The 18,575-nt window shown below is 50.8% G+C and overlaps 1 protein-coding gene across 1 annotated transcript; it reads right to left on the bottom strand.

Moving 5' to 3' along the window:
- Positions 1–656: 656 nt before the first annotated feature.
- Positions 657–13,154, bottom strand: BRI3BP (BRI3 binding protein; the record flags this gene model as incomplete). The annotated part of the gene is made up of 2 exons (XM_040443473.1): positions 657–1,894; positions 12,986–13,154. Coding segments are annotated over 2 exons (591 nt in total), but the record flags the coding sequence as incomplete, so codon positions are not given.
- Between the last annotated feature and the right edge of the window lie 5,421 nt (positions 13,155–18,575).

The raw sequence follows: 18,575 nt of genomic DNA, 5'->3' as shown, positions 1-18,575 counted from the left end.
ACAGCTGAGTGTTTCTCCGGAACGATGCGTGGACCGTGGGGGTCTTGGTTCTACCCGATCCAACTGGGGGGGGGGGGGTCTGCAAAACTGCATACAGAGGCTCTGTCGGGGGGCCGCCGGGGCACGTAGGTGGGCAGGGAAGGATCGTGGCGGCCAGAAATCCCTTTCCTTGTTCATGTGTGGCCTGATGCTTACCAACAGGCCTGGGGGGGTGCCTACACTGGGCCGCGTGCATCGAGCCCTGATCCAGCCTCGCAAGGCGCCCCTGTCGAGGACCCCCATCGCTGTCTGCCCGGTATGTCCCTCTCTGCCCCTAGGCGCCGCCGAAAATGAGGGCACCACAGACTTCACACAGAAAGCACGTAACACGTGTGTCGTAAAAATTTCAGGAAAAAGAATTCGGATCTTCTCCAAGGCGTGTTTATTGCTGCTTACTGCTCCTGAGAATGCCTTATAAGCAGCAAGAGACTTGAAAATGTTATTAGCTGCTAGAGTTTGTTTGAATTCCGAGGTCCTAAGTCAACCACACTACAGTGACACAAATAAAAACCCTCGAGAGCGTACCTTTTCTCTACAGGTCTAGCTGGCGAATGCTGATACCGGGGCATCAGATAGACTCCGGACAGGGGGAGTTTTGGCACTCACCCAGGTAGCTGTCGGCATCGAACTCCAAAGACATTTCTTTGCTTGGTCCTTGGATCTTCCCTTACAAAACGCGGAGGTTAAAAACATCAAAGTTCAGAAAGGGAAAACCAAAACAGAAACAAACGATCTCAGGTTTTCTATGAATAACGATCTCTTTCTCCATTTAGAAATATAATTGACGGGGGCCTGGCTGGGGTCACGAGGACCCAGAAGATGTTTAGTTTCGCCCTGGACCCCAACCACCCACATCCAGAAACAACGACATCCATCAGCTGAGTCACCGTCAACCAAAAATGACATAAAACGAAGTTCACGGTTTTGGAACATGAGAAGAACGCACACAGACCTCACCCACCAATCCCTATGCCGTGACAACAAACAGTGGCGCTGGAACTCTTCGTCTAAAATGTCCGATTAGCATATTCTCCCCCTCAGTGTAAAGTTTTATTAAACTCGACTCGATCTGCCTTTATTAAAAAACCTTACAAAAGATGTATTTAAGTGCTTGAAAAAATTAACTTTATGCACTATGCACAGATAAACTCTTACCATACAGCTAATATGGTTATATCCTTTGTTTTAAAAAATATTTCTTCCCCCACTAACGACCCTCCGCGGGTAGTTCCGCGTAAACGATCCTGTCATTCCTCTGGGAACGTGTCCCAGGGGTTGACACGTGGCCGGAAATGCCCTCGCAAAGCGCCCCGGTCGCTGCTCGGGAATGTTTATTAGGACTGTTTGGGCTTTGCCGTTTTTTTTTTCCTTCTTCTTTTTTGCTTTCTGAGGCAGGGCGCTGGTACGGGGGGACCCGGCCGGCTGGCTGATTGTCACTTGCCGTTGGTGCGGTCGAGACTCTCCAGCACTTTGTTGAGGCGGATGTTGAGCAGTCTGACCTGGCTCTCCAGGTGCTCCAGCTTCTCCTCCACGCTGGGGCCACTGGGGCTGCTGCGCCAGTAGCAGCCCATGGGCCCGGTCATGAAGTAGATGGCCACCACGAAGCACAGGGGCAGGACTGCGTTCTCCGGCTCCCCCTCGTACTTGTGCAGGACGTAGACGCAGGACATGGAAAACAGGATGACCCGGGCGATCCAGAAGAAGTGGCCGAACACCACGTGCAGGAGGCTGAAGGTGAAGCCCAGCGTCAGAGACAGGAACCAGTAGGCCAGGAGGACGACGCCCACCAGCAAGAGGGCGCGGGCCGGGCTGTTGGCCACCGAGGCCGGGCTGAAATACTGGGACAGGTTCGAGACTGCGGAACAGAAAAGAGGAACAGCGGCGGGTCAGCACGAGCCGGGGGCTTCTCTGCAAGTGGGGTGTGGGGGTGCGCTGGGTCTCCGCCCTACGCACGTCAAGTCCGCGGCCTGTTTATCCTTCACACGGAGCCCTGGGGGAAGGCAGGGCACCCTCCGAGGCCACCTGCCGCACCCTGAGTTGAAAACACCTCTCATGGCAGGGCAGAGCTTACAAGCCCGTCCTCTGTCTCCTTCCTTCCTGTCTCCCATGGTAGCAAACGCCCAGGTGTAGGCTGGGTGCGTGGCTGCCTAGGAGGAAGGCGTTTCCAGCCTCCCTTGAAGCTCCGAGACTAAGCTCCGGTCAAGGAGATATTTTGTGGTGGCTTGGCGGGGTCTTTCCTAAAAGTAGCAGGAATGTGCCCTTTCTTTCTTCTTCTGCCTGCTGCGATGGAGATGCGATGGCGGGAGTGGGAGCAGCTACATTGGGCCATGAGGTAAGGGAAGTCACCTAAGCCATAAGACGGACGGTGCCTCGGTCCTGAGGCCCTCGTGCTGCAAAGCCACCTCCCTGCCTAACCACCTACCTGTGAACACTGACACAGCTTTATTGAGATATAACTGACAAAAAGCACTGCATAAGTTCAAGAGCATGACTCATTACATAGATTGTGAAATTATTAGCACAATAAATTTAATGAACATCCATCACCTCATACGGATACAAAAAAAAAAAAAAAGAGAGAAAAAAATGCTTTTTTTCTTGTCCTGAGAACTCTTAGGATCTACTCCTCTCTTAATAACTTTCATATATACCATAGAGCAGAGTTAACTGCAGTCCTCACTTTCTAAATTACACCCCCGGTGCTTACTTATCTTATAACTAGAAATTTGTACCTTGATCCTCTTATTCCAATTCCCGCACCCACTATCACCCACCTCTGACTACAAATCTGATCTCTTTTTCCATGAGTTGTTGTCATTGCTGGGTTTTTTTTTTTAAGTTTATTTTTATTTTTGACAGAGAGAGACAGGCAGAGCATGAGTCGGGGAGGGGAAGAGAGAGACGGAGACCCAGAATCCGAAGCAGGCTCCGGGCTCCGAGCTGTCAGCACAGAGCCCGACGCGGGGCTCGAACACACGGACCGCGAGATCGTGACCTGAGCCAAATTCGGATGTTCAACTGACTGAGCCACCCAGGCGCCCCTGCTGGTTTTTTTTTTTTGTTTGTTTGTTTGTTTGTTTTTAAGATTCTTCATATAAGTGAGATTATCAGGTATTTGTCTTTCTCTGACTTGTTTCACGTGCCATAATGCCCTCGAGGTCCATCCAAGTTGTCACAAATGGCAGGCAGGATTTCCTTCTCTTTTATGGCCGAATAACATTCCATGGTGTGTGTGTGTGTGTGTGTGTGTGTGTGTGTGTGTGTGTTTCACTTCTTCACTGTCTCAATTTACAATCCCACCACCAGCGCACAAGGAAAGGTTCCTTTCGGTCCGCGTCCTTGCCGGCATTTGTAAACTCTTGTCTTTTTGATAATGGTCATTCCAGCACGTGTGAGATAATGTGTGGTTTTGATTTGCATTGTCCTCATGAGTGATGTTGAACACCTTTTTATGTAACTGTTGGCTATCTGTTCTTTGGGGTTTTTAAAAAATGTTTATTTATTTATTTTGAGAGAGCATGCACACGAGTTGGGGGAGGGCCAGAAAGAGGAGAGAGAGAGGGTCCCAAGCAGCCTCCACTCTGTCAGCACACAGCCCGACACGGAGCTCGGTCGCAACAACCGTGAGATCATAACCTGAGCCGAAATCGAGAGTAGGATGCTTCACTGACTGAGCCACCCAGGCACCCCATTAACTGTTGGCCATTTGGATATCTCCTTTGGAAAAACGTCTAATGGGTCCTCTGCTTATATTTTTAAATTTTTTTTTTCAATGTTTTTTATTTATTTTTGGGACAGAGAGAGACAGAGCATGAACGGGGGAGGGGCAGAGAGAGAGGGAGACACAGAATCGGAAACAGGCTCCAGGCTCTGAGCCATCAGCCCAGAGCCCGACGCGGGGCTCGAACTCACGGACCACGAGATCGTGACCTGGCTGAAGTCGGACGCCTAACCGACTGCGCCACCCAGGCGCCCCTCCTCTGCTTATATTTTAATCACACTGTGGGTTTCTCGCTATTGAGTTGTAGGAGCTCTTTATAGATTTTGGTTATTAACCCCTTAATAGATACGTGGTTTACAAATAGTTTTTCCCATTCCATAGGTACTTTCTTTTTTTAAAAAATTTTTTTAAAATGTTCTTATTTATTTTTGAGACAGAAAGAGACAGAGTACAAGCGGGGGCGGGGGGGGGCGCAGAGAGAGAGGGAGACACAGAATCCGAAGCGGGCTCCAGGCTCCGAGGTGTCAGCACAGAGCCCGACGTGGGGCTCGACCTCACAAGCCGCAAGATCATGACCTGAGCCGAAGTCGGACGCTCAACCGACTGAGCCCCCCAGGTGCCCTGGTACTTTTCATTTTGTGATGGTTTCTTCTGCTGTGCAGAAGTTTCTTGGTTTGAGTAGTACTCCTTGTTTATTTTTGCTTTTGGTGTCAAATCCAGAAAATCATTGCCAAGACCGATGTCAAAGAGCTTTATGGAGTTTTTATGGTTTCTGGCCTTACATTTAATAAGTCTTTCATACATTTTGAGTTAATTTTTGTGAGTGGTGTAAGGTAGGGGCCTCGTTTCATTCTTTTCCGCGTGGATACCCAATTTTCCCAGCACCATCTACTAAGGTGACCGTCTTTTCTCCATTGAGTGTTCTTGGCTCCCTTGTCAAATTTCAGTTGACCACGTACCCCTGGGGTTTATTTCTGGGCTCTCAATTCTCTTCCATTGGTCTGCGTGTCAGTTTTTATGCTGGCACTATACTGCTTTGGTTCCTGAGGCTTATAATACAACTTGAAATCGGGAAGTGTGGTGTTCTTTTCTCAGGATTCCTTTGGCCTCTGCAGTTCCATGTAAATTTCAGGATTTCTTTTCCCCACATCTGTAAAAAAAAAGCCATTGGAACCTTGATAGGGATTGCATTCAATCTGTAGATGGCTTCGGGTAAATAACAGACATTTTAACATTAATTCTTCCAATCCATGAACATGGGATAATTTTCCATTTATTCACGCTGTCTCCGATGCCTTTCGTCGATGTCTTACGATTTATCTTTCACCTCCTTGATTAAGGTTATTCCTAAGTATTTTATTGTTTTTGATGCTATTGTAAATGGCATCATTTTATTTCTTTTTCGGATACATTCATCGTTAGGGTATAACAATACTGCTGATTTTTGTATGTTAATGTTGCACCCTGCAACTTTACTGAATTCGTTGATCAGATCTAACAGTGTTTTCGTGGAGTCTCTAGGATTTTCTACGGATAAATCATGCCACCTGCAAACAGATAATTTTACTTCTTCTTTTCCAATTCTGATGGCTCTCGTGTTTTAAGAATAAACATTCTTCTCAAAGTCACAACACTATGGGGCGCCTGGGTGGCTCAGTCAGTTAAGCGTCCGACTTCAGATCAGGTCATGATCTCGCAGTTCATGAGTTCGAGCCCCACGTCGGGCTCTGTGCTGACCACTGGGAGCCTGGAGCCTGCTTCGGATTCTGTGTCTCCCTCTCCCTCTACCCCTCCCCCACTCATACTCTGTCTCTCAAATGTTAAAAATGTTAAAAAAACAACAACGGGGCGCCTGGGTGGTTCAGTCGGTTAAGCATCCGACTTCAGATCAGATCATAATCTCGCGGTTTGTGAGTTCGGGCCCCACATCGGGCTCTGTGCTGACAGCTCAGAGCCTGGAGCCTGCCTCAGATTCTGTGTCTCCCTCTCTCTCTGCCCATCCCCTGCTCACGCTCTGTCTCTCTCTGTAATAAATAAATGCTAAAAAAAAAAAAAAATTAAAACAACAACAACAAATTTCATTATGATTTTGTACTTAAATATACCTCATACTTCCAGGCTAATTTTTCTTAAACAAAATTATTTTTAATGTTTATTTATTATTGAGAGACAGAGAGACACAGAGTGTGAACAGGGGAGGGGCAGAGAGAGAGCGGGAGACACAGAATCCCAAGCAGGCTCCAGGCTCCGAGCTGTCAGCACAGAGCCCGACGCAGGGCTCGAACTCACAGACCGTGAGATCATGACCTGAGCCGAAGTCGGACGCTTAACGACTGAGCCACCCAGGCACCCCGTCTTTTTTTAAATAGTCTTAATTTTTCAGAGGGGTTTTGGGTTCACGGAAAAATTAAGCAAAAGATATAAATTAATTAATTTATTTATTTTTATTTATTTTTTTATTTTAGAGAGAGAGCGCATTATGTGCAGGTGGAGGGGGAGGGGCAGAGAGAGAGAGAGAGAGAGCGAGCGAGAATCTTAGGCAAGCTCCATACTCAGCATGGGGTCCGACTTAGGGCTTGATCCCAGACCCTGGGATCATGACCTGAGTCAAATTCAAGAGTTGTACCCTTAACCAACTGAGCCACCCAGGTGCCCCAATATAAATTAATTTTTAAACATTGTTATTATTAATTCGTTTAGAAACAGCAATGAACCCAGGGAAGTGGGTGGGGGGTGGGCTAAATGGGTGATCGGTACTAAGGAGGGTACTTGGTTTTTGTTTTTAATTTTTTTTCAATGTTTATTTATTTTTGACAGAGAGAGAGAGAAAGAGAGAGCGCGAGCGAGCATGAGTGGGGGAGGGGCAGAAGAGAGGGAGACACAGAATCCGAAGCAGCTCCAGGCTCCGAGCTATCAGCACAGAGCCCGAGGCGGGGCTCGAACACACGGACCACGAGATCATGACCTGAGCCGAAGTCGGTGGCTCAACTGACTGAGCCACCCAGGCGTCCCAGGAGGGTACTTGTTATAATGAGCACTGGGTATAATACGTGATGAATCACTAAATTCTACTGCTGAAACCAGTATTACAGACTATATGTTAACTAACTAGAATTTAAATAAAAATTTGGAAAAAAAATAACAATGGACCCATTACAGGCTAACACAAATAATATATTTTTCAAGAAGAATAACTGATTTCCAAAACAGAACCAAAAAATCTCGATGATGGAAACAGTGAGATGTTTTGCATTTTTACAACTCTTGTGTTTTGTTTTGTTTTGTTTTTTAATATCTGGGCTGTTAGGAGAGAGCTGGATCCTCAGATCTGGTTTTGAATTCACAGAAACAGAATGTCAGCCACAAACGTGGGCCACGGATAGATTTTAAACATTTCTCGGGGCGCCTGGATGGCTCAGTCCACAGAGTATGCAACTCTTGATCTTGGGGCTGTGAGTTTGAGCCCTGTGTTGGGTGTAGAGATTACTTAAAAATAAAATCTTTGTTTTATTTTATTTTTAAAGTTCATTTATTTATTTTGAGAGAGACAGCGAGCACAGGTCGGGGATGGTCAGAGAGAAGGAGAGACAGAATCCCAAGCCGACGTCACACCATCAGCACAGAGCCCGACGCGGGGCTCGAACTCACGAACAGTGAGATCATGACCTGAGCCGAAGTCAGACGCTTAACTGACTGAGCCATCCAGGCACGCTTAAAATACCTACTTTAAATAAATAAATGAATAAATGAATGAATAACAGAACAAACAAATATTTCTAGTAGCCACATTAAAAAGGGCAAAAAAGAAATAGGCAAAATAAAAAAGAAATTTAGCCCAACAGGGGCGCCTGGGTGGCTCAGTTGGTTAAGTGTCTGACTTTTGATTTCGACTCAGGTCACGATCTCACAGTTGGTGACTTTGAGCCCCGGCATGGGGCTTTCTGCTGTCAGCGAGGAGCCTGCTTGGGATTCTGTCTCTCCTCTCTCTCTGCCCCTCCCCCACTTACATGCACACTTGGTGTGATCTCTCTCTCTCTCTCAAAATAAATGAATAAACTTAAAAAAAAAAAAGATATTTAGCCCAACATATGCAACATATTATCAACGTGGAATTGATACATCGAAGGATCCCTTGAATGCCTGGCCTCACACAGGTTGCTGGAGAAGGGGGGACCTCACAGTTCCCCTGAGGGGTCTCAGGAACCCCCTCCAGGGTTCCTCAGAACATACTTTGAGAACCACCGGACTAGCCTATGTATATCTGAAGCTACATACCACGTGTTATTATCAGGGTAACAAGGGGCTAAGTTAGGTGACCAGTGAGGACAAGGACCCTCGGTGGGGGTGGATCTAGGACTAGGGCAGAGAATGTTGACACAGGCACGGCCTCGCTGAAACCCGCGCTGCAATCCAGCGAGGGGGGTAAGAAGCAGTGTGCCTCGCCGGAGGCCCTACAAATCGCACCTAGAACATGAGCAACTCCTCACTCCTGCCTGAACCCGCTTCCCGGAGCTGCCACAACAAAGCAGCACAGGCCGAGCGGCTTAGGCGATGGGAACGTACGTATTCGCACACAGTCTGAGGTCAGGGTGTCAGTAGGGTGGCGCCTTCTGAGGCCGCCGGGGGACAGCCCGTCCCAGGCCTCTCCCCAGCCTCTGGGGGGTGTGGGCGATCCGTGGTCTTCTTGACTCGTGGGAGCATCCCCCTGACTCCGAGACCTTCGTCTTCAGGTGGCCTTCTCCCCGGGGCCGCTGGGTCCAAGCTCCCCGCGAGGTCACCGGTCCTACCGGATTAGGGGTCCACCCCGATTCAGAGCCAGGGGAAAGCCGGCTGCGTGTGCAGCCGGACACAGACGGCCCTCGGCATGGGGAATCGAGCCTGGGTGGGTCCCACAGGGGCCTGACGAATGACTTTTCGGAGCGGATCCCCTCCGTCAGCCGTGAAGGGGTCACAAGGTATTTACCGCGGGCCCACGCGCTGCCCTGATGGCTCCGCACAAATTGTCATCTGGTCCTCACGACGTGCTGATGATACGTAGCGTTTTCCACACGGGGGGGGGGGGGGGTTGCGCTCAGGCACACAGTGTGACTTGCCCCGGGTCCCGCAGCAAGGACAGGGCGGAGCTGGGATCTCGAGGCAGGGAGTCTGGTTTTCGGACTGCGCTACCCTGATGCATCTCACGAGCGTGCGTGTGTCAGAAGCGGCTCCCAAGGCTTCAGACAGAGTAAACAGCCTGATGAAGGGACGAGGCTTTAAGTGCATCCTTCCAACTCCTTCCCGGAAGAGTGACTTGAGCCACCGGGTCTAGAGCAGGCTAACGCCATGGTGTCCGTTATGGGAGCCATCGGCCACGTGTGGCCACTGAGCGCTTGAAACAAGGCACGTCTGAACTGGGATGTGCTGTGTCAAATACAGGCTGGATCACGAAGGCCTCACACCCCCCCCCAAAATGTAAAGACGCCTCATTCATAATTCCACACGCTTACCACAAGTTGAGATGACAAGAGTTTGAATCTCTTGGGTTAACTGAAATACCTTATTAAGTTAGTGTCGCTGGTTTCTTTTTACTTTTTTTTACGTGGCAACTGGAGCATGTGACATCATCGGGCGCTCTCTTTCTACTGGACGGCTCTGGCTAAGGAGGCTCCACTTTAACCGGTACCCCGAGAGATTCTGGAGACAGGAATTAGAGGATTGTGCTCATGGAGACCTTGTGCACCAGAACATCCAACTTCGGAACGCTATTTCCCGTAAAGCCTCCTGCGTGCTCAGACTTCTAAACAGAAGCTGAAAATCCCAAAGGCCTCTGGATGCTTTGAAGTTTATGCGCCAAATACAAGGGGAGAACGTGACGTGGGAGGGGTTCTTTCACCTCCGGAACGTGCCAGCTGCCCTCCCCACGAACGCAAGCATGTGGGGCCTCTGCGGAATGACTCTGTTCTGGTCCCCTCCCAGGTAATCAGGAGGCTGTCTCCACCGCAGCTTTCCGCTCCAAGCTGCATGCAACTTTTTGCAATCAGGTTTGCTTCTCCAGGGCTCCTTGTTGGCCAGGGATGGAAATACCGAGAGTTTAACAATCTGGGCGGGTGGCAAATACGGACTCCGAGCGGGATTGCACACAGTTGCCGTATCTGGGTTGTGTGTTGGCTCAGCCCGACTCCCAGGAGGCTGCGAGTGGCATTGCTAGAGCATTGGGACTGTACTGTCTTGCCCGCTGGGGGCCAGAATTCTGAAATCAAGGTGCGGGCAGGGCCGTGCTCCCTGAGCGCTCAGAGGGAGTCCCTCCTGCCTCTTGCAGCTCCTGGGGGCTCCAGGCACCCTTGGCTTGTGGCCACGTCCTTCCAGTCCCTGCCTCCGTGTCCATAGGGCCATCTCCTCTCTGTGTGTTTGTCTCTGTGTCCAAATTTCCCTCTTCTTACAAGGACACCAGACACTGTCTGGTGGGATTTAGGAGCCACTCTAATCCAGGATAGACCCCATCTTAACTTGATCACATCTGCAAAGACTCCATTCCCAAATAAGGTCACATTCATAGATACTGGAGCTTTTGGGGTACTTTTGGGGGGACGCAAGTGAACTCCCACCAGCAGCGAAGCAGAGGGGCCAAGAGTCCTCCGACTTGTATTAATGACAGGATCCTGTCCACCAGAGGCAGAGTGAGGTGGAGGGTGCAGCCTGGGGGAGATGGGCAAAACCCTGCTCACAGGAGCTGATTCCGGAAGAAATATGGGCAATAAACATATACACACGCGTGTGCACGCTGCGGAACATTACAGCTGACAAGGGATTGTAGGCGTGAGAACAGGGTCCCTGTACATGGGGTAGTCAGGATGGGCCCCCTGGAGGAGGTGTCATGTACCAGAGACCCAAGGATGGGAAAGACCTGAGCAGGCAAAGGGCTGAGGGCCTGCTCCCAGTGGGGAACACCTAAAGGAAACATGTGTCCGAGGACAGGACGGAGGCCGGGGCTGGGTGGGGAGGCTGGGCAGATCCTTCGAGCCGACGGTCTCCATGGGAGCCCTGTGTCAATTCCAAGAGCAACAGAAGTCACTGGGCAGTTTTAAGGTAAACGACTTAACCCGACTGATCCTTTTTTTTTTTTTTTTTTTTTTTTAATCACTCTGTGCAACAAAAGAACTAATAAAAACTAAAATCACCCTGGCTGGTTTGTTGACAGGGAACCACAAGGGGCCAAGAGAGGACACGGAATTAGGAAGTGTGCAGGAACGGGTTAACACGGCAGGCCCGAGTCCGCTCTCTAGAAAGAGCCGGAAAGGATTAATATGGCCCTTGGCTGACATCTGGGAACTTGGATTTCTGGAGTGTGATATGGTGATTTATAAGAAGTATATGTGTGTGTGTGTGTGTATGTGTGTGTGTGTGTGTGTATTTGGTCTTTGTCCCCATTCCTGGCACAGAGCTCCTCCTAGAACCTTTGGATTAATTCTTAACAGGGTCCTTTCGGCCACACCTGAGTATGTGCTGACACAGTGACCTCTGGACAGGCCCTGAGGATGGGGGACCCGGAGAACCCATCGTGAGGAGAAGGTTGGAATTTCAGACTCATCCCCTGACCTCCAGGGAGGGGAGAGCGGCTGGAGGCTGAGTCAGTCACCGACGGCCAATGGCTTCGTCAATCGTGCCCGTGTGACAGAGCCACCACAAAAACCCGACAGGCGCTTCTGGGATGGGGAGCTCAGGGAACATCAAAGCTCCGTGCATCTTCCTACAGAACGCACCTGAACATCTCCATCGGGCTGGTCCTGAGTTACATCCTCCTGCAATAAACTGCTGAGCTAGTAAGTGGTGTTCTGGAGTTCCGTGAGCCGCTCTGCCAAATTAATCAAACCCAACGAGGGGGAATCTCCGAACTAGAGCCACTTGCTTGGTCAGAAGCACAGGGGGGGCTTGAAACTGGCATCTGAAGAGGGGGGGCAGTCCTGTGGGATGAGCCCTGACCCCGCGGGCTCGCTCTGAAATTTTACCTCCAGGTAGCCGGGCGCAGAATTCAGTTCAATTCGTGGGATGCCTGGTCAACGCACGGAGAGTTGAGTTATCTGCTTGGGGGGTGGAAAGAACACGGATAGTGGAGGGGCCTTCCCTCCATTCCCTGTAACGGGGGTTCCCTGTGCCTGGACTATTTGCACACATTCTGTGGCTTATGCTGACCACCTGCTTTCCCGCGGGGTGTCGGGAATTTTGGCAGGTGCCGGGCAGAAGGTGCCCACACGACCAGCCCCTAGGAAACACCCTGGGCGCAGAGTCTCTAACGGGCTTCCCTGGTGGATGACGACTTTACACGCATCACCAAATCGTTGCTGGTGGAATTAGGGTTTCCTGTGGGGCTCCCACCGGCCTGTCCCCTTTTGCTGAGGGTGCTTTGTGTCCTTGCACTGGAATAAATCACAGCCGTGAGCATGACGATAACACTGAGTCCTGAGTCCTCCTGGTGATTCGCCGAACCTGGGGGTGGTCTTGGGGCCTCAACACGGGCGGCTGCAGACTTCCTGGAGGGAGAGGTGGCAGCCTGGACCAGCCGAGTCCTTGAATTGAACCGTTCCGGCAGTAGCCTCCTGATTCCGCACAGAGCAGCAACTCCCACGGCAGGCCAGTTCGGCAGCGTTCTAGGCACGGCTCTGGGACCGCCTCAAGCTCTGTATGAAATCCCTTTGTGCCTAAATAACTGTAGGTAGGAGTTTGTGATGGGTCCCAACACCCCGGAGGCCCCACCTCTGGTTTTTGCGGTTTGCCTGGGGGCCGACGAATCAGCCCTACCCACACGTACCTTGCCCTAAACAGCATCTGTGAATCTCAGTTTTGACGGGCCCTTTCTTTATGCAACTATCACAATAAAAAATGTTCATTTGTGGGGCACCTGGGTGGCTCAGTCAGGGAAGCATCCGACTCTTGATTTTGGCTCAGGTGACATTCTCACGGTTCGTGAGTTCAAGCCCCATATCGGGCTCTGTGCTGACAGTGCAGAGCTGGCTTGGGATTCTCTCCCTCTCTCGCTCTGGCCCTCCCCCGCTCACACTGTCTCTGTCTCTCTGTAAATAAATTAGCAAACCTTAAAAAAAATTTTTTAAGTGTTCATTTGTGTCCTCACTATCCCCCCCAAGGGGTCCTGTGTGTCACCCATTATGGGTACTGCGTCCACACTTTGATCACCACTCGAATAAAACAGCACCTTCAATGAATGCCTTCCCCCCCCCCCCCACCACATACCATCAAGTCCAAGAACATCCAAGAGCTCCATCCAAACTTTCCACAGCGTTTCGATGAACATGTCCACCCCCAGCACGAACCTCTCGGTCAGCCTGGTCAGGAACTGCAAAAACAAGAGAGTGGTCACTACCACTGACTGGGACAACGCCCCCTTCTCCTGGTCCAGCCAGGGCCATTGGTTCACGCGTTAGTGGGAAAACAGAGCCGGCCAGGGATGAAGGACACAGCAGGAGTGGCCGAGTAGCCTGGGCACAGACATGAGCTTGGTGGGCCAGGAGCTGGGCGAAATCTGCTCAGGCCTCCACAGGCCGAGGGGGAGACAGGAGGTCCCCACAAAGCTGATCCACTCCACCTCTGACTTCTCCTGAAGCCCTCCTGCCCACGTCAAGCTCAGGGTCTCCTTCTTTTCTCTGCCTGATTTCTCACCTTTATCTTTTATTTATTTTTTTAATGTTTATTTTTGAAGGAGAGAGAGTGTGTGTGAGCATGAATGGGGGAGGGGCAGAGAGCAGGAGACACAGAATCGGAAGTGGGCTCCAGGCTCTGAGCCGTCAGCACAGAGCCTGAGGCGGGGCTCGAACTCACAGACCGCGAGATCATGACCTGAGCCGAAGGCAGACGCTTAACCGACTGCGCCACCCAGGCGCCCCTGGTTTCTCATTTTTAAATGGTGGGAGTTTCCACCCCCTCCCATTCCGCCTGGACGTTGGGTGCTGCCTCCTGGGACAGGAAGGGTGGGAGGGCGGTGGCTCTCACATGTGAGCTGTATCACATCTCCCGGGCATGAGGGAAACACTAGAGACCCATGTCCACCTGGCTTTAAGGACCCAGGTCCTCGGAGGGCTTCCTGATCTCTACAGGTGATTCCAGAGAAAGACCAGGCTAGAGGAACAGCTCTATGAGGTGTAGTCTCATTCATCCGGTTATTCCTTTTAATAAGTGCTATTCTGTACACATGGTATAAAACTCAAAGTTGCAAATGGGAAGTCAGTGAAAACTAACCCTCCCATCTCACTCCCCATAATGCAAATCTCCTTCTGGAGGCTCTGTCGTTATTCTGTGGCTTCCCTTTGATGCACCGGGGGAGTAGCAGCAGACAAACATTCTTCCTCCAAGCGCCAGTGACTATGCACGGTTTTCTCATGTGACACTCTGCCTCAGACCGTACAGAGCTGCCTTGTTCTCCTTAAAGATGTTTGAGCAATCCCCTACCCATGGACACCTAGGCTATTCCCACCCACGCTACTGCAGCAAAGGGGAGTGACACAGGGGAGCCCTGTACTTGTGCACTTTGGCTCACATGCGGGTGATCAATGCCTTGGAGTGAAATGGCTACAGCATTTTATTTTTTATTTTTAAGTTATTTATTTATTTAGAGACAGAGGGCACAAGTGGGGGAGGGTCAGAGAGGGAGAGAGAGAATCTCAAGCAGGCTCTGCGCTGTCAGCGCAGAGCCCGATGTGGGGCTCGAACCCACAAACCATGGGATCGTGACCTGTGCCGAAATCAAGAGTCGGGCACTTAACCGACTGAGCCACCCAGGAGCCCTGGCTACAGCATTTTGAATCAGACCTTACGGCTGGATCACTGCTCCAGGGCGCAAGGGGAAAGACAGCAGGGTTGAATCAGCCACCAGGAGAGACAGGACTCCAGTAACCTCCGTGCTAGATCTGTGGCTTGGCTGAGAGTGCGTGTGGCTGAGTTTAAGGGCCTGGGTTCAAATCCCAGCTCTGTTTCTTACTGCTAGCTACGTAGCCACGGGTGTGTGTGTGTGTGTGTGTGTGTGTGTGTGTGTATGTATACACACATATGATACGTATCAGAGCTCCCGCTAACTAAATGCATGTACTAGTATCTACCCCAACTGGGTATTTTAGCATTAAGCGGGATACTCATATGAAATGCCTCGAGCACATGGTAAATGGTCAAAATTCCCACCGACATCCCATACTCGCACTGAGCCCTGACCCCAGAGCACGTCCTGCAAGGAATCATCCTTTTCTCCTTAGCTCATCACACTAAAGGGATTTGTACACGTAAAGACCACGTGGCCATCAGCTGACGGATGGAGAAACAGAGCCTGGTCCATCCATACAGTGGGATGTTATTTGGCCATAAAACGGAATGAGTTACCATGAGCTTCCACGTCAGTGAACCTTGAAACACGATGCTAAGGGAAAGAAGCCGGACGCAAAAGACCACATATCGTACGATTCCATCTGTATGAAAAGGCCAGAGGAGGCAAACCCACAGAGGCAGAAGGTCGACTGCTGGTTGCCAGGGGCGGTGAGCGCTAAAATTTCTTTTAGCAGTGAGGAAATGTCCTAACATCGACTGTGGTAATGATTGCACAGCCCTGTGGTCGGACTAACGAGGCCCTGAACGGTGCACTTTAAGGGGGTGAATTGTAGAACACGTGAATTATACCTCGATGAAGCTATTTTGAAATGGGAGGGTAAAAAAAATATACAATGGAAGAGCTGGCATTAAAAACAAACACAAAAACAAAAACAGGGATGGGAATGCAAACTGGTGCAGCCACTCTAGACTCTAGAAAACAGCGTGGAGTGTCCTCAAAAAATTAAAAATAGAACTAGTCTACGACCCAGCAATCGCACTACTAGGTATCTCTCCAAGGGAAATAGATGTGCTGTTTTGAAGGGACACACGCACCCCCGTGTTTATAGCGGCACTATCGACGATAGCCAAAGTATGGAAAGAGCCCAAATGGCCATCGATGGATGAATGGATAAAGATGTGATATATATACAATGGAGTATTACTCGGCAATCAAAGAGAATGAAATCTGGCCATTTGCAACTACGTGGACGGAACTGGAGGGTATTATGCTAAGTGAAATTAGAGAAAGACAAAAATCATATGACTTCACTCATATGAGAACAAACAGAGGGTTGCTGGAGGGGTTGTGGGGGGGCGGGGAATGGGCTAAATAAGTAAGACGCATTAAGGAATCTATTCTTGAAATCATTTTTGCACTATATGCTAACTTTGATGCAAATTAAAAAATTTTAAAAAACAAAAAACAAACAACAAAAAGAAAACAGGGTGTCTGGCTGGCTCAGTCGGTAGAGCATGCGACTCTTGATCTTGGGGTCATGAGTTCGAGCCCCACGTTCCGAGTGGAGCCTGCTTAAAAGAAAAAGTAAAATAAAATCAAATGTTTTTAAAAAGGGGGTGCCTGGCTGGCTCAGTCATTTAAGCGTCTGACTCTTGAATTCGGCTCAGGTCACGATCTCATGGTTTGTGGGATCGAGCCCCACGTTGGGCTCTGTGCTGACAGCGCGGAGCCTGCTTGGGATTCTCTCTCTCCCTCTCTCTGCCCCTCCCCTGCTCGATGGCTCTCTCCCAAAATAAATAAATAATCTTTAAAAAAAGAGAAAGAAAGAAAGAAAGAAAGAAAGAAACCCGTACTCATCAGCAGCCAACCCCCATCCCTCCTCCCCAACCTAGGCAACCGCTAATCTGTCTGTCTCCACGGATTTGCCTTTCCTGGACTTTCCGTACAAACGGAATCATACGGCAGGTGACCTCTTGCGTCTGGCTTCTTTCTCTCAAAATAACATTTCCCACGTTGTACCAGGACTCAGTAGTTTATTCCTTTTTATGGTGGCAGATAGCGTTCCACTTGACGGGCACCCCTGTTCTGTGCGTCCTCTCACAGAAAGTATGTTCGATCTGTGCGTGTCTGTCGGTAAAACCAGGTGGCAGGCTTTACCATTTGTTCGGAAGGAGGAAGAAGGAAGGAACGCCAAGGCTTTTGTGAGAAAAGGGTATCGGGTCCTTCGGAGGGCACTGAGCCCCCCAGGAGGGGTGCGAGGAAACAGCTATTTTGGAAGGAAGAGACACGGCCGCTCAACGTTGCTGAACCGCTCTGTGCCTCAGCTTTGTCAGCTGTCAAATGGGGCAAAGACAGGATTGGACGTTCCGACCTGTAAAGGCCTCCGCGTGGTGCTGGCACAGACCGGGAGCCCGGGAGGCCGAAGGCTAAGGACGCTTCTGTCTCAGCGCCTACCCACGCTGGTCTCCAGGTAGGTGCTTGGAGACCTGCCATTCTTAGGAAACCCTCAGGCCCAAACATGACTGGCATTGCTCAGGAGAAGGAACAGACCCGTCCCGGAAACTGGTCTGGGCAGGAGAGGTTGAGAGCAGAGAAGGGCCCACTGCTGGCCTTCTGGCCAGGAGCAGGACAGACTCGCCCTGGGCCCTGGGGGCTGGCGCTGTCGCTTTGGATACAGCCCTGTGACACCTTGGCCCACTTCACCCTGTGAAGGGCATCCGGGAGCCCTCAGGAGGATGAACCTTGTGCCTGCAGATTTCCTATGTCGAAGCCCTAATCGCCAGGCCCTCCGAATGTGACTGGAATTGACGACAGGGCCTTTGGAGAGGTAAGAAACGTAAAACGGGGTCACCAGGCTGAGCCCTCAGCCAACGGGACCTGTTGGGGAGGAGATGGGGACACAGACGCATACAGAGGAAAGACCCCGCGAGGACGCAGGGAGAAGACAGCTGCCCGCACACCATGGACAGACACCAGGGTCTCAGTTTTCCAGTAAATTCCTACTGTTCGAGCTGCCCCGTATGTGGCACTGGGAGGGCGGCCCCAGCCACTAACAGGGGGTCACAACACGGCCAGGAGCCTGGAACGGTTCTCCCACCACCGGCCCGCGGGGGTCCAGAAACACACCCAGCCAAACGTGAACGTGGCCTTGCCTCCAGGGCAAGTCCCAACTTCGCCACAGAAGCCGCTGTGGACATAAAGAGCAGAGGAAGAGGGGAGCCCGGGTGGCGCAGTGGGTAGAGCGTATGACTCTTGATGTCGGCTCAGGTCCTGATCTCACGGTTCGGGAAATGGAGCCCCGCGTCGGGCTCTGCGCTGACAGCGGGGAACCTGCTTGGGATTCTCTGTCTGCCCCCTCCCCCTCAAAATAAATAAATAAGCTTTAAAAAGAATGGCAGAAGGTTGATTCGTGGAAGCAGTGGCTGGTGGGTCCAGGGTTCATTACAGGATTCTGCCTTTGAACCTGTTGGACAATGTTCAGTAGGAAATACGAAAACAAGGGAGATTCAGGTGAATTAACTCGAGGCCGGCGGCCGTCACGGTGGGAGGGACAAAATTACTGAAGCATGGATTTCGTTATCCCTTCTCTTGTAGCAGAGAAGCCTGGACGTCCATCTCCTGAGGGCACCTGCCTCCGCCCCAACCTTCCCTCGGCCCGTCACCCCCTGGCTTGTGCAAATGGGCTCCAGGGAAAATCAGCAAATGTGTCCTGACGAGCGAGTCAGAGGAGGAGTGGGGTTTCTGCCGTTTCGAGTTTGCCCAAGCCTGTGAAGAACACCCAGAAATGCAAAGATTGCACGAACAGGAAAGACTGGAACCGACGACCGGATCACAAACGGGTCACAAAAGGGAAAGGCACCTCCAGGGCACAAGGCAGGGACACAAGACCCCTTCAGCGGAATTCTAACCGCGAGGAAACAATCCGACCACACCATGGGACATTTCAAGAAATGACTGGTCTGCGGGTGACTGGCTGGCTGGGTCAGTGGAGCATGTGACTCTCGGTCTTGG

Source organism: Herpailurus yagouaroundi, unplaced genomic scaffold (assembly GCF_014898765.1).
Source record: "Herpailurus yagouaroundi ecotype Mexico unplaced genomic scaffold, PumYag 191, whole genome shotgun sequence".
Lineage (NCBI taxonomy): Eukaryota > Metazoa > Chordata > Mammalia > Carnivora > Felidae > Herpailurus > Herpailurus yagouaroundi.
This window is presented reverse-complemented; position numbering and strand designations above follow the sequence as displayed.